Source organism: Trachemys scripta, chromosome 15 (assembly GCF_013100865.1).
Source record: "Trachemys scripta elegans isolate TJP31775 chromosome 15, CAS_Tse_1.0, whole genome shotgun sequence".
In the NCBI taxonomy this organism is placed as follows: domain Eukaryota; kingdom Metazoa; phylum Chordata; order Testudines; family Emydidae; genus Trachemys; species Trachemys scripta.
The window spans coordinates 22,212,238-22,236,422 of NC_048312.1; the positions used below are offsets into that span (position 1 = coordinate 22,212,238).

General features: G+C 43.7%; 1 protein-coding gene and 6 non-coding genes across 7 annotated transcripts in view; all 7 read left to right on the plus strand.

Annotated features, from left to right (window-relative positions):
• Positions 1 to 2,157: 2,157 nt before the first annotated feature.
• LOC117888364 lies at positions 2,158 to 2,297 on the plus strand. Its single transcript, XR_004648314.1, has one exon. It is a non-coding gene; the product is annotated as a U4 spliceosomal RNA (small nuclear RNA).
• A 1,282-nt stretch (positions 2,298 to 3,579) lies between these two features.
• On the plus strand, positions 3,580 to 3,720 carry LOC117888374. Its single transcript, XR_004648323.1, has one exon. It is a non-coding gene; the product is annotated as a U4 spliceosomal RNA (small nuclear RNA).
• Positions 3,721 to 6,985: 3,265 nt separating this feature from the next.
• The window catches only part of PXN (paxillin), a 65,108-nt gene continuing 47,908 nt past the window's right edge, over positions 6,986 to 24,185 (plus strand). Inside the window, 3 exon segments of the mRNA XM_034791464.1 lie at positions 6,986 to 7,236; positions 7,638 to 7,836; positions 15,378 to 15,474. Coding sequence (XP_034647355.1) covers positions 6,986 to 7,236; positions 7,638 to 7,836; positions 15,378 to 15,474 — 547 coding nt within the window.
• LOC117888362 lies at positions 13,952 to 14,092 on the plus strand. The gene has a single exon (XR_004648312.1). It is a non-coding gene; the product is annotated as a U4 spliceosomal RNA (small nuclear RNA).
• LOC117888373 lies at positions 16,284 to 16,424 on the plus strand. Its single transcript, XR_004648322.1, has one exon. It is a non-coding gene; the product is annotated as a U4 spliceosomal RNA (small nuclear RNA).
• LOC117888372 lies at positions 17,498 to 17,638 on the plus strand. Its single transcript, XR_004648321.1, has one exon. It is a non-coding gene; the product is annotated as a U4 spliceosomal RNA (small nuclear RNA).
• Positions 19,860 to 20,000, plus strand: LOC117888363. The gene has a single exon (XR_004648313.1). It is a non-coding gene; the product is annotated as a U4 spliceosomal RNA (small nuclear RNA).

Here is a 24,185-nt window from a genome sequence, read left to right on the forward strand (position 1 = left end):
TCTCCTGCTGATAATAGCTCATCTTAATTAATTAGCTCTCAGAGTTGGTATGGCAACTTCCACCTTTTCATGTTCTCTGTATGTGTATATATATCGTCTTACTATATGTTCCATTCTATGAATCTGATGAAGTGGGCTGAAAAAAGCCCATGAAAGCTTATGCTCAAATAAATTTGTTAGTCTCTAAGGTGACACAAGTACTCCTGTTCTTTTGGTATCATTCTTGTATCTGAAACTAGAAATAGGAAATATAACTCTGAGGGCCTATTATAATTATGCAAAGTGTGGGCCATTAATGGTGGCTTGGAATCTTGATGGATCCCATTAAACAGAACAATTGGTTGTAAATGGCTCTGTTTACTTGTAAATCCTCCTGTATACCTGTGTGCTGGAAAGTGGGTGATCATGTCACCTGCACTGGAATCCATCTTTAACCTGTTGCTTTTCCATTTAGAAGGAGGGGGGGAACCCAGAGAGGTACAAAGGATTCCCGCCTTATGCAAAAGATATATAAGGGGGTGGAACAGCACAAAGGGGGGGAACTGGGTATCTGGGTGCTAGATACAGGAGCACTTCTTAAGCTGTTTTCAGTTAAGCCTGCAGCTTTTGGGGGACGTGGTTCAGACCTGGATCTATGTTTGCAGCAGTCTAGCATGTCTGGCTCAAGAAGACAGGGTACTGAAGTCCTGAATTGGCAGGGAAAACGGGCCCAGCACATCAGGTGGCAGTCTCAAGGGGGTCTCTGTGACCCAAACTGTCACACCCAGCTATCCGAGTTGTGAAGGCCAAAAACTGGGTTAAAAAAATCATTAGCTAAGTTCTTGGAGTAGAGGTCCATCAATGGCTATTAGCCCAGATGATCAGGGAGGCACCCCATGCTGCGGGTGTCCCTAAACCTCTGACTGCCAAAAGCTGGGATTGGACGACAGGGGATGCATCACTCAGTAAATTGCCCTGTTCTGTTCATTCCCTCTGAAGCAACTGGCACTGGCGTCTGCGGGAAGACAGGCTACCGAGCTAGATGGACCAGAGGTGCTGGAACTATGGGTGCTGCTGCGTCCCATGGCTTGAAGTGGTTTCCATCATATACAGGGTTTACAGTTTGGTTCAATGGCTCTCAGCACCCCCACAACACAAATTGTTCCAGCACTGTTAAGATGGACATTCTTCTGACCCAGTATGACCATTCTTATGAGCTATTCCCTTTATCTGACAGCAAGTAGATGGTGGTAGCAGTCACTGGGACTAGCCAGGAGTGGCCAGGACTGAACCAAAGTGCCATGTGGTTCTCCATCCCCTCACCCCCACTTAGGGAAACTGTTCCTGGATGCCTCAGTTGTATGGCAGTTGTGCTCCCCTCCGGCCTGCTGTCCCTTATTCTCAGTCTCTCCCCAGGTAGTCAGTGGCCTTACTGAGGCTGCAAAGAGCTTTGGGCTGCCTTCCTGTCCTCCAAGTTGTCTGGAAGAGTCTAAGGGAGTGTTTCTTGGCATTGGTCCTGTAAGAGAGCAGGACAGTTGCTGTGGTGCTGATGGTATTGGCAGTGGAGGAGAAATGGATGAGCTTCCCCCTGAAGATGCCTGAGCTCTGGGAGAGGCTGCTGCACATGTGGAATTTTGGGGAGACAGGAAGGGGACAGGAGGCTGGGGTTGCCAAGAGGGTGACAGGCTAATTAGTATAATTAGGCCCATGATGCCCTGTGACCAGACTGGGGAAAAAGACTGACATGGGGCAGCCTTGTGGGCTTTTTTCAGGGCGTTAGCTCTGTCAGCAAGAGAGGCTCCCAGTGGAATAGCTGTGCCGTCCAGTGTGAGCTAAGCAAGTGGTTCAGCCCATGCTCTAAAGCAGGTGGCCAGCGAGTGAGCAAGGGTCACATGGTCTATAGTTTCAGCTTTGTACAGTGGTAGTCTATCCTCATCATCATATCCACTCATTATACTCCTCACCTGAACATAGCCACTCTATGAACTTCATACCCTCATAGCTCAATGCCTGTACTTTGACCCATCAATCTTTTACCCCCAATCGGGGATATTGCAGATTATGTATTCCTTATGCCACCCGATCTTAAGCCAAACTTTGCACCCTCGATAATCTGTACGTTATTCCCTGATAACCAGAAACTTCTATGCTCAAACACTGTTCACTTTTTTTAACATCATCTTAATAAAATTTCTAATTGTAGCCTCTGAGGTTCAGCTGAGGCATGGTTATTGCTAATTGAAAACTTTTCCCAATATCCCACCTTGAGAGCTTGAATTACAGCTGTACTGGGTAATTTTTGGCAGCCTTTGCAGAAGCTGACTTCTTACCTGAGTAAAAAAACAGGTGAGATTAAGGTCCTTGGGAGGGTACCTTCTTTGTTTTATCTCCTTTTGTCTGAGCTCTCTACATTTCTTACTAGGATTCTTTGTGGTGTTTCTGGTTTGTTGGGGTGGGAATAAACATTGGTCTTATCTTAAAGCTGTCGTGATTTATTCTGTGTTCCTGATGTTGAGATGAGTTCCTGTCTGCATCCTGTAAAACTTGCCCATACCGGTATTGCCCTGGCCTCTTCTTTTGTCATTCAGTGTTGCATGCAGACACACACACACACAACTAAAATTAATCAATTTAAAGTTTTATTGGGGATAATTAAAAGGGGTAAGGGAGCAGCGTTTGATTAGCTAATAGAGTTAATGAAACTTAAAACACACAAAGACTAAAATATCTACTAACAATATTTATAAACAAAGATGCAGCATTTAGTAATAACTGATACTTACAAATACAAACCAATGCATAATGACCGGCAAACGTAGACACTCTGTTTGAAACACGTGAGCTGAGAGAGAGGCTTTGAGGTGATCAGGCTCGGTTATGGGTGTACACAGGATACACAGGATTCGTTTTTCTTTCTCCTCTCCCTGCCTGCACATGGCAGGCAGGCCCATAAAGTACCAACTATGACATCATAGAAGTGTCATAGGGGACGGGGCCCAAAACCTGTTTGTGTTTGTTTCTGATTGGCACAAGCAAAGTTTACACCTAGTAGGGGAGCAGGTGCCTCAAAGTCTGGCTTCGCCCCCAAAAGGTGAGGAAATGCATATTGTTTTAGAATGCGTGCAACACTGAATGACAAAAGAAGAGGCCAGGGCTATACCCGGTATGGGCAAGTTTTACAGGATGCAGACAGAAACTCATCTCAACACCTGAGACAATTGTTTTCCTTGTTTGGTGCTCTTTCTAATGAAAGTTGTATGAGATAGATCAAACTGTAAATGATCCAGTATGATGTTAATTTGATAATTTACATTGGGGTCCTTGTCTAATACAGTAGTCTATGCTTTTTTCCTCAGCATTTTACAGGGTCAATACAATTAGCTAATTAGCATAAAATATCCCAGAATGCTTCAGTATCTCTTTTTGTCTTTAAATTGGTAATAAAATGAGGGAAAGTCAAAGTCTGTGTAAAGATCTTATTGCTTAATTATAACAGAGGTAGGTTTACATTGACCTGATGGAGGAAAGGTTTCAGAGTATTTTGAGTTCTAGTGAAAACTCCCGTTAACCTGAAAGAGTGATCAGATATTAGTGGCATGTAAGATTGCGCAGTGGCAGTATCATAGCCAATGAGGTTAATCTGAGGTGTGATTATTGCTAGTTGAAAACTTTTCCCAATACCCTGCCACGAACACTTGAAATATAGTTGGCATTGGCAATTTTTGACAGTCTCACATGAGACTGATATGGTTGTTGTAAAATCAGGTTTTGATTGTGGGTGTTCATTCTTGATGAACCTATTCATATCATTTTAAGTGTATGAGTTTTGAGTGGACCTAGGTGTGGGTGATGCTACTGTTCATTGCTTTAACTGATAGGTTTTCTTCTCTTTTTTTTTTTTTTTTTTGTTCCTATTGGAATAAATTATTGCCTGTTACTAGTGAGTGCTGCTGAATAACTGCATGTAGGGAATGTTCTGTTTATTTAATCAGTAAATGTCTCTTGATAATTCAGGCTTTGGCCCCTCTCATAAGGAGCCCTGTAGTGAGTGCGATTAAGGTATAGCTTCCAAGCGCAGTACCCACTGGGCATTGTGGCAGGGGCAGTGAACTCTGGGTATGAATGTCTCCAGGCTGGGTGACCCTGAGTATTAACAGATATTTCTTCAAGTCCTCAGATCTTCTGCCGCGGGGATTAGTGTTTCAAAGCAATGGAGCAGAGCTACAACTCTGTATTAATGTCTCCTAGCACTCGGTCGGCGCATGGGGCTCTTCACCCTTCAGACCCCCCTGCGCATACTCAGAGAAAGGCACCAGCCAAATCCCCCCAGCCCCCAGCCTAGTATCTCAGGAATATACCACCCTGCACTGCTCAAGACCCTTTCTTGAGCAATGCAAGTTTATTAATTGCTTCTCCGCCTTGTCAATGGAAAGTAGATCTACACCAGCCTTTGTAACGTAAGCAGATTTATCAAGCACTTCAGTCAAACTCACCGGTAAGGATAAACATTAAAATACATGTATTGATTACAAAAGATAGATGTTAACTGATTATAGGTGATAGGCAAAAATCAGAGTCGTTACCAAAGGAAAATAAAAGATAAGCACACAGTCTAAATTCTCAACCTTATTAGACTAGGCAATATCTGGACTAAGTTTTTCTCATCCCACTGGATATTGCAGGTTGGGTACAGTCTTTCATATGCAGGCTCTCCCTGTTAGCCTGGGGACCAGTCTCCTCAGCTCCAGCATTCACATTGCCTTCAGTATAGGTGGAAGAAGAGACAGGACAAACCAAGTGGCCTTTGTCCCCTATTTTATATCCTCAGTCCATGTGCTTGGAGAACAGAAGTCCAGGCATGTCTGGTGGAGATTGCTGAGTCACCAGCAAGGTTGAACAACTCCCCTGGGGTGGCCTTGTGCATGTGAGTCCTTGCATTGTAGCTCCCTTGCTGGGCAATGGCTGTTGATGGTTGTTCAACACCCACCGTGGCATTGGTTACCTCCCTTGTCCTTGTCTCTGGGGATCTAATATCTGAGCAATTCCCCAACTCATGACATATTTTAGTGAAAACCATACTACACAACCTCATAACTTCATATGCCCTAAAGCAGGGGTTCTCAACCTTCATTGCACCGCGACCCCCTTCTGACAACAAAAATTACTACACGACCTCAGGAGGGGGGAACCAACCAAAGTCAAAGCCTGAGCCCTGCTACCCTGGGCAGGGGAGCAAAGCCAAAGCCCAAAGGCTTCAGCCCCAACTGGGGGCCTATAACCTGCGCCCTGCCACCCACGGCTGAAGCCCTTAGGCTTTGACTTTGGCCCCAGGCTATAGGGCTTGAGCTTTGGCTTTGGCCCCAGCAAAACCTAACACCAGCCTTGGCGACCCCATTAAAATGGGTTCACGACCCACTTTGGGGTCCCAACCCACAGTTTGAGAACCACTGCACTAATTATATATATATTTAGATAGAACAATGGCTTTCAGCAGATCATAGCCTTTCCCACAATACCTTACATGGCATGCTTTATATTAAATATAATTATATATAAATGATGAATATGGGGTTTACAGGGGCACTCCCCCAAGGTGTAGAGTGTCAAACCAGGGTTGAGCAAAAGTGCCATGTGTTTTTTCCCCCTCCTCCCATGATAGGCAAGCTGCTCCTGGAGGCCTGAGGTACATGTAAGTTCTGCTCCCCTCTGGTGTACCGTGGCCTCTCTTCTCAGCCTCTCCACATGTGGTCACCGGCCTTACTGAGGCCACAAGGAGCTTTGGGCTCCCTTCTTCTTCTCCAAGCTGTCTGGAAGAGTCTAATGGGGTGTTTCTTGGCATTGGTCCTGTAAGAGAACAGGACAGTTGCTGTGGTGCTGATGATATGGACAGGGGAGGAGAAATGGGTAAAATGTCCTCCTGAGGACACCTGAGTCCTGGGAGAGGCTGCCACACATGTGGAACTTTTGGGAGACAGGAAGGGGACAAGAGGCTAGGAATGCAAAGAGGGGGATTGGCTAATTAGCATAATAAGGCCCATGATGCCCTGCGACCAGACTGGGGAAAAAGGCTGACATGAGGCAGACTTGTGGGGTTTTTCTGCAGGATTAGGTCCTGCAACAAGAGAGGCTCATGGTGGAATAGCTGCTGGCAGCTTCATCCAGAGTGAGCTAGGCAGACAGTTAGTTCACCCCATGCTGTAAAACAGGTAGCTGTTGAGTAAACAAGGGTCACATGGTCTCTACCTTTAGCTTTGTGTAATTTGTGTAAGTTTCGAGCTCTGGTCAAGTGTAGGTAGTCTCTTGGTCTATCCAAGGCTGTGATCAAGTGTCTTGATGTTTTTGGTCTTTTGGCCTCGAGATGAAAACCTTGCCTTTGTTTCTGAGACCTTGAAGTGAAAAAATTCTCTAAGTTAGTCTGTGAGGGTCAACTGTGGTGTGATTATTGCTAATTGAAAACTTTTCCTAATGCCCTGCCTTGATAGCTTGAAATATTGCTGCTGTTGGCAATTTTTGGCAGTCTCTGTAGAGGCTGACTTTTTGCCTGAGTGAAAAACAGATAAGGTGAGGAAGGTTCTCTGGGAGGCTAGGTTCTTCCTTAGTTTTCTTTTCTTTTCTCTGGGATTCCTGAATTTTTCACCAGGCTTCTATGGGGTATTTCTGATATATTGGAGCAGGAATAAATACTGATCTTGTCTTAAAGCTGTGGTGGTTTAATCTGTGCTCCTGAGGAGCTCTGCTATTTTCCTTTTCTGGTGGTTTGGGGGGGCTTGTTCTCCAGAGCTGGGAAGTACAGACTCCCTGAATTCTTAATGTGAGTCCTGTGCTCACTTGCTTCAAAAAGCATGACTGGACCCTAAAGGTGAAAGGGCAACCATATAAGGTGCCCCTCAAGAAGGCAGACTAGATTGTTTGGTAGCTGGTGAAGAAGTGGCTGTTTCTTCCCCAGGGAGCTAGTAACGATCTGGTCTTCATTGCCTACAGGCATGGCAGCGCCAACATCCCCCACATGGGAGACCTGTGCAATGTTGTGGTGATCACCCACGCCTTCCGCCTGCTGACGTGTCCCGACGCCATGGTAAGGAACATCACAGCAAATACCCTGTGTGACGTGATAAAGAAGTGGATCGGCAGAGCCCCCTCCAACGAAGACATTGCCACCTTCCTGAGCAGCTCTCTGGATGGCAAATTCAGATGGGACGGGCGCGACATTGCTTCACTGTGGTCCCGTGCTCACAACGCCATGCAACACCTGGGGAAGTAAGTCGGCTGCCACTGGGTGTGGTGTGAGGAGCGCCAGGAGCTGGGAGTCCTGGTGCTGCAGATCAGGTCCCAAACAACACCATCATTACCCTGAGCACCAGGGCTGGAGAGGACCCTGAAGGCCGCTGTCCACTTGCTGTATGTGGAAACCCTGAAGCATAAACCAGACCAGGGTAAACCCTTCGAGTTGAACAGCAAGTGGGCGCCAGCAACCACTTCCTCGCCGGGGGCAGCTTCACCTGTTTCGCTGACTGGCGGTTCATCCACCATGCCCGGCTCAACTGCATCCCGCTCAACAGAGCCATCCACCATGGAAACTGAGACAAGCGTTGCAGGAAGTGCGGCTACTCCAACGAGACCCCGTCCCACGTCCTGTGCAGCTGCAAGACCCACTCCAGAGCCTGGCAGCTGCATCACAATACCATCCAGAACCGCCTGGTGAAAGCCATTGCACCATGCCTGGGGGAGGTCACCGTGAACTGCACCATCCCTGGTACCGACAGCCAGCTACGACCTGACATCAACCCCTGCAACGAGCATGTGCTGCGGACCTGCGGGATCGGTCGACGCTATGCACGGCTCATGCGGCGCCTCATGGTCTCAGACACCATCCAATGGTCCAGGGACATCTACACCGAACACATCACTGGCCACCGACAGTACCGGAAGGCGTGAGCTGGAGCGACATCGTGCATCAACTACTAGAAAGGGACCGAGAGACTTTGTCCATTGGACCATATGAACTGGAACCATAAACTCACTGAATGTTAAATCTCACGAAATGAGGGTCAGTCCATCCTCATCATCGTATCCACTCATTATACTCTACACCTGAACATAGCCATTATATGAACAACATACCCTCATATCTCAATGTCTGCGCTTTGACCCATTAACCTTTTCCTCCAATCGGGGATATTACAGATTATGTATTCCTTATGCCATTTGATCTTAAACCAAACTTCGCACCCCTTGATAATCTGTACGTTATTCCCTGATAACCAGAAACTTCTATGCTTAAACTCTGTACTGTTCACTTTTTTTTGTTTAAACATCACCTTCATAACAAAATTTTCCCTTCTTTCCAGTGCGAGCGAGACAGAGGAATGGGAGGTGAGTCAGGCCACACAGCTAAACCAGAAGCTCTGGTGACTGTAGTTGTGAAGACCAAAAGTTAACTGAGTTCAAAAAAGAATTAGATAAATACCTGGAGGAGAGGTCCATCAATGGCTATTAGCTGAGATGGTCAGGGATGCACCCCATTAGGTTTAGGGTTTAGACTTGGTGCTACTCCTGGTGTCTGGATTTAGGTGGCTCATTGAACACACATTAGTAGATAATTTAGGATGGTTTTATCTGTAGAAACTGAGGCACCTTGGGACTTTAGATGCTTATGGGATTTGTCAGCAGCTGAGGATGAGGGCAGAGGATCTAAATATTTTACTTAGGTTGCTTAAAGTAGAAGTCAGAAGCCTAAGTCCCTTTGTGGATCTAGCCCTAAATGTATCTTTGGGCACCTAAATATGAGGCTCCCATATCAATCTCCTATTTTTCATCCAGTGCATTACATTTGTGTATAATGCCTGGGAAATTAACCTATAAATCACTTCCAAATTAAGAGTTATAAACATTTCAGATAATAAATAAAATTATTTCTTGTTTCCAATTAACATTATCAAGATTAATTAATAAAATTCTATTAAAATGTAATCTTTTGAAAGGGGTGGCTTGGAAATAGAATTTGCCCAAGTGATCACTAAACTTTAAAAATTAAAGTCCATTTATATGTTACATAACAATAATAAGTAATATTGTTGCTTTTATTATAGTAATATTAATATCAAAATGCAGCTTCTTAACATGAAATATAGAAATTCCCTACCCAGGCAGTTTTAAGCAGATCCTGGAGGACTCACTCGCTGTGTTATATGTCTGTGTTGTGTGATATACTTGTTGCAGATGGTGCATATGAAACAAATGTGAACAAATGTGTAGCCAGCAATTACTGTTTTCTTCTGCTTCCACAAGTTTTTAATGTTGAAGTTGGTACAATAACAAACCATATTGTTTGCATCTAAATGGGGCTATTCCCCAATAGAAGATTAACAATGAAAAAATAAAGTGTATGAGAAAGATCAAACAGCTGCATTGTAGCAAATTTAATGTTACACATTTACAGAGGTTGTTGGATACAATTGGTTATTTGCTAATAGGTCTAGAGAGCATTTCTTATGGCTTTTTGCAGTTTCTTGAGCCAATTAGCATAAGATCCCAGGATCTTTTGTTATAAAGTTTAGAAAATTTAAAAGTCTCTATAAATGTTTCAGTACATCATTCTACCTGAATATAAGCAAGTTTTTCCTTCCTTCTCTGGCTATGTTAGAAACTCACTCTATCCACTTTCTGAGTGTGGTAAAGTTAAAATACTTAAAAGGTTATTTTTGTGTAGTGGTGCTATAGCCTGAGAGGTTAGGGGAAGGTGTGATTATTGTTATTTGGAAACCTTTCCTATATTGATTTGAAATAGAGTTTGTACTAGTAATTTTGGAAGGTCTTTTTTAGAGAGTGGGTGCAGTTTAGTGGTAGTTCTAGAACTGAAGCAATGTATTTTCTTTTAAAGTGCATGACTCTGAAGATGGAATTGTAAGAAAGTGTCTGAAGATTTGCATTAGAATGTTTATTAATATGTGAAGATGTTAGTCTGGGTAACTAAGCTTTTTTTCTGTTCTAATTGGTGGTTTATTAAATATTTAATAGGGCTTCACATGACTCACCTTGTAATTTCTCCAGTGATGTTTTAATAATTTGTTTGCTAGCTGAGTCAATCCTGGGTTAATGATACCCTAATAGATGTCTGTTAATGTCTTCCCAACTCTTTGTTCTTAAAGAGATTTGATACCTTGGTATATATTCGTTTCCGTGAATAGGCTGCGATGGGGGGATTGGAACGAGTTGATATTCAGCGGAATTTTCCTTGTTCTCATCTCACTATTTCTATGAAGGTGGGAGTGGGCGTTAACTCTATGGGCATATCTACACTTACCTCCAGAGTGGTCAATCCAGCGGGGGTTGATTTATCTTGTCTAGTGAAGACGCAATAAATCGACTGCCAAGTGCTCTCCCGTGGACTTCAATACTCCACTGGAGCGAGAAGCGTAGTCGGAGTCGATGGGGGAGCGGCAGCAGTCAAGCTACTTCAGTGAAGACACTGCGATAAGTAGCTCTAAGTACGTCCACTTCAGCTACGCTATTTTCATAGCTGAAGTTGCGTAACTTAGACTGACTTCGCTCGCCCTGCCCCCGCAGTGTAGACCAGGCCTAAGTTTCCTGGTTTGAGAAGTGGGAGTGTAGGAGATGGGAGTTAATGATATATTTTGTGAGAGAGGGAGTGGAAATCATTTGTATTTTTGTTTTAAAAGGGAGGCCGTAGCTTCCCATTATTTGAATTTTTCCTGGAAAGGAGAATGTAATCCTTGTTGTCATAGGTTCTGAAAATAGAGGTGCTTGAGGTGGTTTCTGTTATATACAGGGTTTACGGTGTTGTTCAATGACTTTCAGAACCCCTACTATAAAAATTGCTCTAGCACACTTGCTGGTTATTGATGTTTACTAGGTGGAAAGAGTAACCAAGAATATTAATATGGGGAAAATTTATTAAATGATCACTTCCAGTTGAGCCAGATATTTTGCTATTGCTAATAAAGTTTTCAATTTTTTTTTTTTTTTTTTTTTTGGTTAATCAATTGAGAATCTGAACCGAGCTATGTGTGTGTTTTAAGCAGTTAATGAAGCAACTTTCAAGTATTTTTCATTTAAGAGTGATATCTCCCAGACTTCCTTGGAGTCTAAATTAAAATTTCTCCCAATAACAAATAGGCTGTAACCTGAATGAGAAAAATATTTTCTAATGAAAGAGTGAAAAATTGTATGAGATAGATCAAACTGTAAATGATCCAGTATGATGTTAATACGATAAATTTACATTGGGGTCTTTTCTAATACAGTAATCTATTTTTTTCCTCACCTCTGCATTTTATAGGGTCAATACAATTAGCTAATTAGCATAAAATATCCCAGAATGCTTCAGTATCTCTTCTTCTCTTTAAATTGGTAATAAAATTACCCCTCTGCCATGTACATTGGCCAAACCGGACAGTCCCTCCGCAAAAGAATAAATGGACACAAATCGGACATCAGGAATGGCAACATACACAAGCCAGTAAGTGAACACTTCAATCTTCCTGGTCATTCTATCACAGATTTAAAAGTCACTGTCATTGAACAAAAAAACTTCAGAAACAGACTTCAAAGAGAAACAGCAGAACTAAAATTCATTTGCAAATTCAACACCATTAATCTGGGCTTGAATAGGGATTGGGAGTGGCTGGCTCACTACAGAAGCAGCTTTTCCTCTCCTGGAATTGACACCTCCTCATCTATTATTGGGAGTGGACTACATCCACCCTGATTGAATTGGCCTTGTCAACACTGGTTCGCCACTTGTGAAGTAACTCCCTGCTCTCCATGTGTCTGTATATAATGCCTGCATCTGTAGCTTTCACTCTATGCATCCGAAGAAGTGAGGTTTTTACTCACGAAAGCTTATGCCCAAATAAATCTGTTAGTCTTTAAGGTGCCACCAGACTCTTTGTTGTTTTTGAAATATAGTTGGCATTGGCAATTTTTGATAGTCTCCTGTGAGACTGATATGGTTGTTGTAAAATCAGATTTTAATTGTGGGTGTTCATTCTTGATGAATCTATTAATAGCCTTTTAAGTGTATGTGAGTTTTGAGCATACCTAGCTGTGAGTGATGCTATTGTTCAGTGTTTTAACTGGTAGGTTTTCTTCTCTTATTTTTTTCTACTGTTCCTATTGAATAAATCATTACCTGATACTAAGTATCAGGGGGTAGCCGTGTTAGTCTGTATCTACAAAAACAACAAGGAGTCTGGTGGCACCTTAAAGACTAACAGATTTATTTGGGCATAAGCTTTCGTGGGGTTTACAGGGCGCTCCCATGAGGTTTAGCATGTCAACCGAGGGTTGAGCAAAAGTGCTGTGTGGTAGAAGAGACAGTGGCAGTATGTGATGCTCTGTACCTCGGAGGGGACACCCTACACCCCCATGTTCATCTTTATAAAATGATTTTGTGGTATCCAATGCAAAATTTGTCATGTTGGGTGTCTTTGGAAGGCTCATGATGCACTGAGCATGGTTGTTACAGTGATGTTATAGTAATTGTTACAGTAATGTTATAGTAAGAGTATAGATTATAATTTCATGTACATAGTTATGAGGCTGAAAATGTATCCTCAAGGCTTAAAGCAAACCCATGCAAAAACTCTCCAAGAACAGAGAGGCAGTTCACACCTCGTCAGGGCATTGATGGGACAAGCCCAGCCCAACCCCACAGGAACATAAACCCTTGAGGGAATCACCCCCTTCCTTTAGGCAGTTTGGGACTGCAATCAGGTAATACTCACCTAACTCTGAAGGGGGGGCAAAGTCAGTAGGGAAGAAAGGACATGATAAAAGGGAGAGACATTTTGCCATGCTCTCTCTCCCACCTCCATCTACAGATACCACCACCACCAAGCGACTGAATCACTGATCAAAGGGGAGAGCCTGATTCTACCTGAAGCAGTCCATTTGGTTTGCAGTGTGTCAGAGACTCCGCTTGGGAAAACAAGCCTGGTACATATCAATTTATTTGTTAAATTGACAAACTTATATAAGGTTGCAGTGTCCAGTGGGCATAACTGGACACTGCAAGATGGAGGTTCCTAGGGTTGTTTCTAGGACTGGAGATATTGGCTAGTGTCATTCGCTTGCAAGTAGCTGAAAGCAGCTTACATTTCAGAGGCTGTGCGTGAACAGCCCAGGAGTAGGGGTTCTAACGCAGAGCAGGGTAAGGTTGGCTCACAGAGTCAAGGATTGGCATGGCCTAGCAGATCACTGGTCCAGACAACACCAGGGGGGAACGTCACACAGTATTATAGTCTGTGAGGTTCAATTGAGGCATAACTTTTCCGAAAGCCCTGCCTTGATAGCTTGAAATATAGCTGTTGTTGGCAATTTTTGGTAGTCTCTGTGGCAGCTGACTTTTTGCCTGAGTGAAAAACAGATAAGGTGAAGAAGGTTTTCTGGGAGGCTAGGTTCTTTCTTTCTTTTCTTTCTTTTCCTCTGGGCTTTCTGAATTTCTTACTGGGTTTCTATGGGGTATTTCTGATATATTGGAGCAGGAATAAACATTGGTCTTGTCTTAAAGCTGTGGTGGTTTAGTCTGTGTTCCTGAGGAGCTTGTTTTCCTTTTCTAGTGCTCTTTCTAATGAAAGAATGAAAGTTCTATGAGATAGGTCAAATTGTACATGATCCAGTATGACGTTAATACGATAATTTACATTGGGGTCTTCTTCTAGTAGTCTCAGCTTTTTTCCTTGCCTCGGTATTTTATAGGGTCAATACAATTAGCTAATTAACATAAGCTATCCCAGAATGTTTCAGTATCTCTTCTTGTCTTTAAATTGGTAATAAAATTAGGAAAAGTCAAAGTCTGTGTAAATATCTTATTGCTTAATTATAACAGAGGTAGGTTTACATTGACCTGATGGAGGAAAGTTTTCAGGGCATTTTGAGTTCTATGAAAACTCCCTTTAACTTGCAAGAGTGATCAGATTTTAGTAGCATGTAAGATTGGGGCATTTTCTTTAGCCTTGTGCAGTGGCAGTATCATAGCTAATGAGGTTAATCTGAGGTGTGATTATTGTTAGTTGAAAACTTTTCCCAGTATTCTGCTGTGTTGATTTGAAATATAGTTGGCGTTGGCAATTTTTGATAGTCTCCTGTAAGACTGATATGGTTGTTATAAAATCAGAGTTTAATTTAGGTATTAATTATTGATGAATAAAGGTAGTCTCTTGGTCTATCCAAGGCCGTGATCAAGTGTCTTGATGTCTTTGGTCTTTTGCCCTCGAGATGAAAACCTTGTCTTTGCTTCTGGGACCTTGAAGTGAAAAAATATTCATAGCCTTCTAAGTGTATATCAGTTTTGAGTGGACCTAGCTGTGGATGATATTACTGTTTGTTTTATATAACAGATGTTTTTTCTTTTTTTCCCCTACCATTCCTATTGGGGGAAGTCTTTGCTTGTTACTAGTGAGTACTGCTGAATAACTGCGTGTTGGGAATGTTCTGTTTATTTAACCAGTAAATGTCTCTTGATAATTCAGGCTTTGGCCCCTCTCATAAGGAGCCCTGTAGTGAGTGGGGTTAAGGTATAGCTTCCCAGTGCACTACCCACAGGGCATTGTGGTGGGGGTGGTGAACTCTGGGTATGAATGTCTCCAGGCTGGGTGACCCTTAGTATTAACAGATACTCGCTGTGGAGTGGAGGATATTTCTCTGGGTCCTCAGGTCTTCTGTCACGGGGATTAGTGTTTCATAGCAATGGAGCAGAGCTACAACTCCGTAGTAATGTCCCTGAGCACTCGGTCGGCACATGGGGCTCTCCACCCTTCAGACCTCCCCTGCACATACTCCAGGTGGTGGGGGCAGCCTTACCGCCCACCTCTTGGGTTTTCCTTGAGCAGGTCCTGCGAGAGGTGCTCCCCACCCACCCCTCACCCCAAGCCCTCCGGATCTTTTCATCTAGCCCCTGTCCCATGAGCCTCCCTGGTTCTCTCCCCTCCATAATCTGAGCCAGCTTTGCGCCCTGCAGACAGTTTGTTTCCAAGCCCACCAAGGAACAACTTTACGTGCTTGTGCTCCACACGTTTCACTTCCTCACCCTCATGTCCTGCTCCAATACCAAGTGATGGGAGTTTCTACCACCTATAGAGGGTGAGGAACCCCCGTGTGCCAGTCTCTATTTCACCCTGGTCCCACTCCCTCCCAGGGATATGGGTTGGTGGCTCCTTCACGGAGCGGTGAGCACGGGCCTGTACCTAGCACGATTCACCCCCATCCCCAACCCCTACCCCTTTTGCGGCATGAGGGAGAAGCTGGCGCATGCCTATCTAGAATGTGCCAGGTTGCAGCCCCTATTCTATCTCCTCTCGAACCTCCTGTTGAGGTTATGGCTGCACTTTTCCCCACACCTTTTCATATTCGCACACCATTTCCATGTCGCCACACAGTCGCGAGACCTCCTCATCAACCTCTTCCTGGCACTGGCCAAAGTGGCCATCTACAACACCAGGAGGACAATGCTGGACGAGGGGGTGTTCTGTGACTGTGAGGCCTATTTCCGTTCCTTCCTTGTTTCACGCATCCAGGCAGAGTTTCTCTGGGCGGCATCCGCTGGCTCCCTAGACAGCTTTGAGGAGCAGTGGACTTTGTCAAGGATTCTGTGCTCAGTGTTCCCCTCTGATCTCTGCTTCTGACCCCCTCCTGAACCCCAACACCCTGCCCCAGCTCTGAGCCCCCCAGAACCCCTTCCTGAACCCCAAATCCCCAGCCACACCCCCAAGTCTGCACCTCCAGGCAAAAATCCTGCCCTGCCCCACACATCCCACCCCCTTGCCCCAGCCCTGAGACCCAGACCACACCCCAAACCCCTCATCCTCAGCTCCTTTGGATCATGGGCATCAACAATTTTCTTCAAAATTGAGAACCACTGGTTTAGTCTGTGTTTCTGAGGTGCTTCTTTTTCCTTTTCTGGTGCTTTTTCTAATGAAAGATGTATGAAATAAATCAAACTGTAAACATTCCAGTGTGATGTTAATTTGATAATTGACATTGTGGTCTTTTTCTAAGTCTCAGCTTTTGTTCCACCTTGGCATTTTATAGGGTCAATACAATTAGCTAATTAGCATAAAATGTCCCACAATGCTTCAGTATCTCTTCTTGTCTTTAATTTGGTAATAAAATTAGTGACAGTCAGAGGCTGTGTAAATATCTTATTCCTTAATTATAACAGAGGTAGGTTTACATTCACTTGGTGAAGGAAAGTTTCCAGGGCATATTGAGGGCTAGCGAAAACTCCCTTTAACTTGAAGAGTGATCAGATTTTAGTGGCTTGTAAAATTGCTGAAGTTTGCTTTAGCTTTGCGCAGTGGCAGTATCGTAGCCAATGAGGTTAATCCGAGGCGCGATTATTGCTAGTTGAAAACTTTTCCCAATACCCCGCCATGACGACTTGAAATATAGTCGGCATTGGCAATTTTTGACAGTCTCATGTGAGACTGATATGGTGGTTATAAAATCAGAGTTTAATTATTGTCTGTATGGTACGTTTTTAAGTATATTTGGGTTTTGCGTGTCGCCAAGGGGGGGGTGATGTTATTTTCACCGACAAGCTGCGTGTTTTGAGCCTTTTCTACTGTTCCCCTTGGGGTAAATCATGACCTGGTACCAGTGAGTAGACACGCGGGGAGGGATTGTGTTGTTTGTTTAGCCAATAAATGTCGCTTTTTAGTCCCTTTCGCAGGTACACCGGGCTCACAAGGAGCCCTGTAGCGAGCGGGGTTACGGGATGGCTTCCCAGGGCAGTGTGGCGCCGGGCAGGAAGGTCTTCGGGCCGGTGAGCCCGGTAGGAACACACACACTCGCCGCGGAGCGGAGGGTTTTACTCCGAGTACTCGGGTGTTCCGCCGCGCCGCGGGGATTCGTGTGTTACAGCAACAGCTTGTGATGCTCCCCGCCCCGAAGGGCTGAGGGGCCTCGGGGAAGGGATAGGGGCCCTCAGCCGCCTGTCCCCCGCCCCGGGTAACGAATGGGGGTCCGCGGGCTCTCAGCGGCTTGTCCCCCGCCCCGGGTAACGGATCGAGGGACGCCCCGCAGCGGCTTCTCTCCCGCTCTCGGACGGAAGCGAGGCTCGCACAGGCGCGCCGCCCTTGCCCCCGCTCCGCTGTCCCGCGGGCTGACAAGCCAGGAAGCGGCGGCTCCCATTTCCCGGCCGCCTCCATTTCCCCCGCCCCATTCTCCGGGGCCTCCCTCACTCGTTTCCCGCCTTCCCCCTCCTCTGAAGCGAGAGTACAGCGGCGGAATCCGCCTGAGGCCGGCTCCAGCTTGGTGACGCAAATGTCTAATTTGCATAAAGACTCCCAGAGATCTCTGCGGCGATCTGGTGGTTTTGACTGGCATGAAGGCGCTGAACCCCTCAACCCTGCTGGATTTGGCTGGCACTGCTGGGTGCCTGAGGCAGTGTTCCTCAGGGCGGCTCGTACCCGGCTCGCCGCCACCTTATCCTGGCCTTACCCCTAACCTGTCAGATTATGGCCCGTCGAGGGGCTGCGGCGCCGACGGAGTTATCGTTAGCTTTGCGCAGTGGCAGTATCGTAGCCAATGAGGTTAATCCGAGGCGCGATTATTGCTAATTGAAAACTTTTCCCAATACCCCGCCATGACGACTTGAAATATAGTCGGCATTGGCAATTTTTGACAGTCTCTACGGAGACTGAATATAAATGTTTAACAATAGATTGAAATGATGTTTTGCTTGTTCCTGTGGTTGATTTTTATATTTGTTTTATGTAAATCGTTTTATATTCTTAGATTGGTTAAGTATAGTTTCTATTTATGCTTTTTTTTTTCTGTTTTTGTGTGTATTATTCTTATTGAATGGCTTTCCTAATTCGTTTTTATTGTCTTTTTTGTCTCTACTGTTTGTATGAAATTTTGTAATTTATCAGGTGTATAAGTTTGTTGCATCTACGTGGGGAAAATATTGATGCTTTTATTCTCTTTATTTTTTGACACTGTCTATTCCTGTTAATACAGTATTTTAATAAACTGAGAACAACTCTAACCATTTTAAATAAATCTCATTTTGTATTTCCTCTTCCCCTCCCCCCCCATTGAAAGGGGAATGTGGCCTGAAAATTAAAGTTAAGAAAGCAAAAAAAAAATAAATAAAAGTAAAGGCATTATATATGAAATAACATGGAGTCCAGTGGCACTTTAAAGACTAGCATATGCTGAAGGTCAGTTTATTCAGGAAAAAGAACAGGAGTACTTGTGGCACCTTAGAGACTAACAAATGTATTAGAGCATAAGCTTTCGTGGGCTACTGCCCACTTCTTCGGATGCATATAGAATGGAACATAGATTGAGGATATATATACACATACAGAGAGCATGAACAGGTGGGAGTTGTCTTACCAACTCTGAGAGGCCAATTAAGTAAGAGAAAAATTTTTTTTGAAGTGATAATCAAGCTAGCCCAGTACAGTGGATGTAAGTCCACTCCCAATTATTGATGAGGAGGTGTCAATACCAAGAGAGTGAATATTGCTTTTGTAGTGAGACAGCCTAGGGGGGCGCTAGGGGATGAGACCTGAGGAAATGTTCTAAGTCAGCCATAAAAATGTTGGCATACTGGGGGGTCATGCAGGTACCCATAGCATTGCCACTGACTTGAAGGTATAGGTGTCCTCAAATCTGAAATGGTTGTGCGTGAGGATAAAGTCACAAAGCTCAGGAACAAATCTACACAGACACACCCCTAGAGCCCCGAGCAGGGGTATTCTATCTGCTACCCAAGATCCATAAACTTGGAAACCCTGGATACCCCATCATCTCAGGCATTAGCACTCTTACAGCAGGATTGTCTGGCTGTTTGGACTCTCTCCTCAGACCCTACGCTACCAATACTCCTAGTGATCTTTGAGACACCACTGACTTCCTGAGGAAACTACAATGCCTTGGTGTTCTTCCTGAAAACACCATCCTGGTCACCATGGATGTAGAAGCTCTTTACACCAATATTCCACACAAGGATGGACTACAAGCTGTCAGAAACAGTATCTCTGATGTAGCCATGGCACACCCGGTGACTGAGCTTTGTGACTTGTCCTCACCCACAACCATTTCAGATTTCCCTCTCTTGGTATTGACACCTCATCAATTATTGGGAGTGGACTACATCCATCCTGACTAAATTGGCCTTCAACATTTGTTCTCCACTTGTAAGGTAACTCCCTTCTCCTCATGTGCCAATATATATTTATGCCTGTATCTGTAATTTTCACTCCATGCATCTGAAGAAGTGTTTTTTTTTTGTTACCTACAAAAGATTGTGCCTAAATAAATGTGTTAGTCTTTAAGGTGCCACTGGACTCCTCATTGTATGATCGATCAAACTGTAAATGATCCAGTTTGACATTAATTTGATAATTTACATTGGGGTCTTTTTCTAATACAGTAGTCTAAGCTTTTTTCCTTGGCATTTTATAGGGTCAATACAATTAGTTTCTTTGATAGCGTATGGCATAATCTCTCACATGCGTCTGACGAAGTGGGCATTCACCCAGGAAAGCTTATGCTCCAATACATCTGTTAGTCTTAAAGGTGCCACAGGACCCTCTGTTGCTTTTTACAGATTCAGACTAACACGGCTACCCCCTGATACAATTAGTTAATTAGCATAAAATATCCCAGAATGCTTCAGTATCTTTTCTTGTCTTTAAATTGGTAATAAAGTTAAGGAAAATCAGAGTCTATGTAAATATCTTATTGCTTAATTATAACAGAGGTAAGTTTACATTGACCTGATGGAAGAAAGTTTTCAGGGTATTTTGAGTGCTGGTGAAAACTCCCTTTAACCTGAAAGAGTGATCAAATTTTAGTGGCTTGTAAGATTGGTCATTTTTTTTTTTTTTTTTTTTTTTTTTTAAAAAAGCTTTGTGTAGTAGTAGTATCATAACTAATGAGGTTAATCTGAGGTGTGGTTATTGCTATTTGAAAACTTTGCCCAATACCCTGCTATGATAACTTGAAATATAGTTGGTATTGGCGATTTTTGATAGTCTCCTGCGAGACTGATATGGTTGTTATAAAATCAGGGTTTAATTTTGTGTGTTTACTACAGCTTGTATAGTAGGTTTTTAAGTGTGTTGGGGTTCTGAGTGCAGCTAGTGGTAGGTGATGCATTGGTTTAACCAAGAAGCTTTGAGTGCTTTTATCTTAAATCATTCCTTGTTACTAGTTTGCTGCTGAATAACTGCATGTATGGAATGTTTTTTTTTCTTTAACCAGTAAATGTCTCTTGCTTATAAAAATGATCTTAGACTTTTACCATGAATTAACCATATTCTTTTAACTTAGAAAAAGCAGTTGCTGAGACGTGGTTAGTTGAAACATCCTAACGGGCTAAGTTCTGTGTTGTGGCTGCCACTGTAGTACCCATCTCACACCTTTCACATCATGATAGACTATCAGGTACTTACATCACATCACAGCCTTAGTTGCCATGGGTTGAATCCCTGTATTGAAGAGGGCATCTGCAATCCTTCATTTTGTGCAAATTTAGTGCAGCTTTTGAGCTGTTGACTCATTGCCTGACTCCCCTATCTCAAAACTCAGTGAAAAATGTATTCCCTATTTGCATGGCTAGGGATCCAGCACATTTGAGAGAAACAAAGTGGTCTGAGTGGTTTGAGTAGAGAAGGGGGAGCCGGGAGCCTCTGACTGCCTGATATGGGGATTGAATGACAGGGGATGGATCACTTAATAAATTGCCCTGTTAGTAGGGCCAGGGTGGGGTAAGGAATCCTGCCTCTGTGCTGTACCTGCTCTAAGGAGAAACTGATGACTTTATTTTCCAGTGTTGTCCATCTGGCATCTTTCACCAGCAATGCAGTCATTTTCTTTGAGGGTATGGCTCCACTGCACAGTTAACTCAACTTACTCCTCTTGAGCTACAAAAACCTTCATGTCTGCCTCCAGCCAGATAGCAACACACTAGGAAGGTGTTCTCTGGCTTGCCATTCCAGTCAGAAGAAATTCTGTACCGGAGCTGGAGAACTGCATTTGTTAGCACTAGATACCACACATAAATGTGGGGATTGAATGCCAAACTAGCACATGTGAAATGGGAATTGATGTCTGTCCCTGAACCAAAGAAGAACTAGATGGCAAGAATATTCAGCTGAGGAGGCATTGTGAAAAGGCATTGGAGGGCTAATAGCACCTAAATTAAGCTAGCATGGGCCTACATTACTGATTGGTCATGCTAATAGCTGATATCTTGTCCTCACTCAAGTTTTAGCCTCTTCCAGTTAACTCTGGTTAAAAGCACCAAAGCACTCAAGTGAGGCAGTTTTGTGTATGGGTGGGACTTGAATTAAGGAGACCACTTGAGTCTATACCTTGAGCTAACTTGCCATGAAGACAAGTCTTTAGAGTTTCGATTTAAAAGCTGTTTTATTGGAAAACCATATCACCAGTGGTGATGGCCCTGCCATTTCTACTTCACCAAGCATTTCACACAGAGTTCAATTCAGCAGCTAGAGCAAAGTCTATTTCCTAAGGGCCCAATTCTGAGAGGTATTGAGGCCCGTTCATTTCAATGGGAGTTGCAAGCAATCAATAACACTCAGGATTGGGCCAATTCTGCATTTGCCTTTCATGTCTTGACACATACTTGTCAGCACAGAATTGGCCTTTAAAGCTAGTCCCTGGTGTTGCTTTCTTTTTGCCTATAACCTATCTGAATCTCTAAATCCATGCTGTAGTTTTTCCAGCACATATGGCCTAATTCTCCATTAGGTAGTTAGTGATACACCTCTACCGCGATATAACGCGACCCGATATAACACAAATTCAGATATAATGTGGTAAAGCAGCGCTCCAGGGGGGCAGGGCTGCGCTCCAGCAGATCAAAGCAAGTTTGATATAATGCGGTTTCACCTATAACGCAGTAAGATTTTTTGGCTCCCGAGGACAGCATTATATCAGGGTAGAGGTGTATAACCTTTATCAACAGCAGTCATTACTGTTGTACTCTCTCTATGAGCTAAGATCAAGTGTAGGTAGTTTCTTGGTCTATACAAGGCCGTGATCAAGTGTCTTGATATTTTTGGTCTTTTGGCCTCGAGATGAAAACCTTGCCTTTGTTTCTGAGACCTTGAAGTGAAAAAATTGTCTAAGTTATTTTGTACATGGAATCAGTGCTCATTGCTTCCAACCAAGAACGTAACAGGTTAGTGCAGCCTAGCCTACCTTAATGTGGATGATGCAGGAAAGATGCAGCTCGCTTTACCATAATATGGCTATTTTCACTGATCACTTGATTACTCTATGTCCCTGGATGACTTTAGAAATTAAAATATGCAGACAAGGCATCAATACAAATGCACTGCAGTTTATTTTTTATTCACACTAAGATACAGAACACAGCATACACCAAGAAAGATGTCTGTCACTCGTTCTTGGGAAGCAAGATGTAGATTCCAAGGAATTTGGGTGGCGGTGCTGGGAAAGAAAGACATGATTCCTGTGAATTTAGGACTTCCAAATTAACAACCGCAACAATCCACGGTTGTGTGTATCTATGCCTGAGACCCACAGATCCCCAAGTCATCTCGCTATGTAATACTGCAATACACCAACGTTAACAACCTAGAGATGATAATAGCCAGGGAGTCAGACTTGAGATAATAGCAGACTATGGCCAGACTACATGCACATGGTGTTTAAAATGTCTGTTTTGTCACAGGTTGCTGGGAGTTTCTTAACTCATACCCATGAGACTTCATAGCAAAGCACACATGTATAAGTTTTATATATTAATTATATTGGCATCCCAATGATAGCCATACAGCACTCTCTAAGCTCCCTATGTCCTTTCCCAGCATATATGGGGTGCAGCATAAACCTGGGATGAATTTCTGGAGGCTGCTGATTATTCATAGATTCATAGATTCATAGATTATAGGACTGGAAGGGACCTCGAGAGGTCATCGAGTCCAGTCCCCTGCCCACATGGCAGGACCAAATACTGTCTAGACCATCCCTGATAGACATTTATCTAACCTACTCTTAAATATCTCCAGAGACGGAGATTCCACAACCTCCCTAGGCAATTTGTTCCAGTGTTTAACCACCCTGACAGTTAGGAACTTTTTCCTAATGTCCAACCTAGACCTCCCTTGCTGCAGTTTAAACCCATTGTTTCTGGTTCTATCCTTAGAGGCTAAGGTGAACAAGTTCTCTCCCTCCTCCTTATGACACCCTTTTAGATACCTGAAAACTGCTATCATGTCCCCTCTCAGTCTTCTCTTTTCCAAACTAAACAAACCCAATTCTTTCAGCCTTCCTTCATAGGTCATGTTCTCAAGACCTTTAATCATTCTTGTTGCTCTTCTTTGGACCCTTTCCAATTTCTCCACATCTTTTTTAAAATGCGGCGCCCAGAACTGGACACAATACTCCAGCTGAGGCCTAACCAGAGCAGAGTAGAGCGGAAGAATGACTTCTCGTGTCTTGCTCACAACACACCTGTTAATACATCCCAGAATCGTGTTTGCTTTTTTGCAACAGCATCACACTGTTGACTCATATTTAGCTTGTGGTCCACTATAACCCCTAGATCCCTTTGTGCCGTACTCCTTCCTAGACAGTCTTTTCCCATTCTGTATGTGTGAAATTGATTTTTCCTTCCTAAGTGGAGCACTTTGCATTTGTCTTTGTTAAACTTCATCCTGTTTAACTCAGACCATTTCTCCAATTTGTCCAGATCATTTTGAATTATGACCCGGTCCTCCAAAGTAGTTGCAATCCCTCCCAGTTTGGTATCATCCGCAAACTTAATAAGCGTACTTTCTATGCCAATATCTAAGTCGTTGATGAAGATATTGAACAGAGCCGGTCCCAAAACAGACCCCTGCGGTACCCCACTCATTACGCCTTTCCAGCAGGATTGGGAACCATTAATAACAACTCTCTGAGTACGGTTATCCAGCCAGTTATGCACCCACCTTATAGTAGCCCCATCTAAATTGTATTTGCCTAGTTTATCGATGAGAATATCATGCGAGACCGTATCAAATGCCTTACTAAAGTCTAGGTATACCACATCCACCGCTTCACCCTTATCCACAAGGCTCGTTATCCTATCAAAGAAAGCTATCAGATTGGTTTGACATGATTTGTTCTTTACAAATCCATGCTGGCTGTTCCCTATCACCTTACCACCTTCCAAGTGTTTGCAGATGATTTCCTTA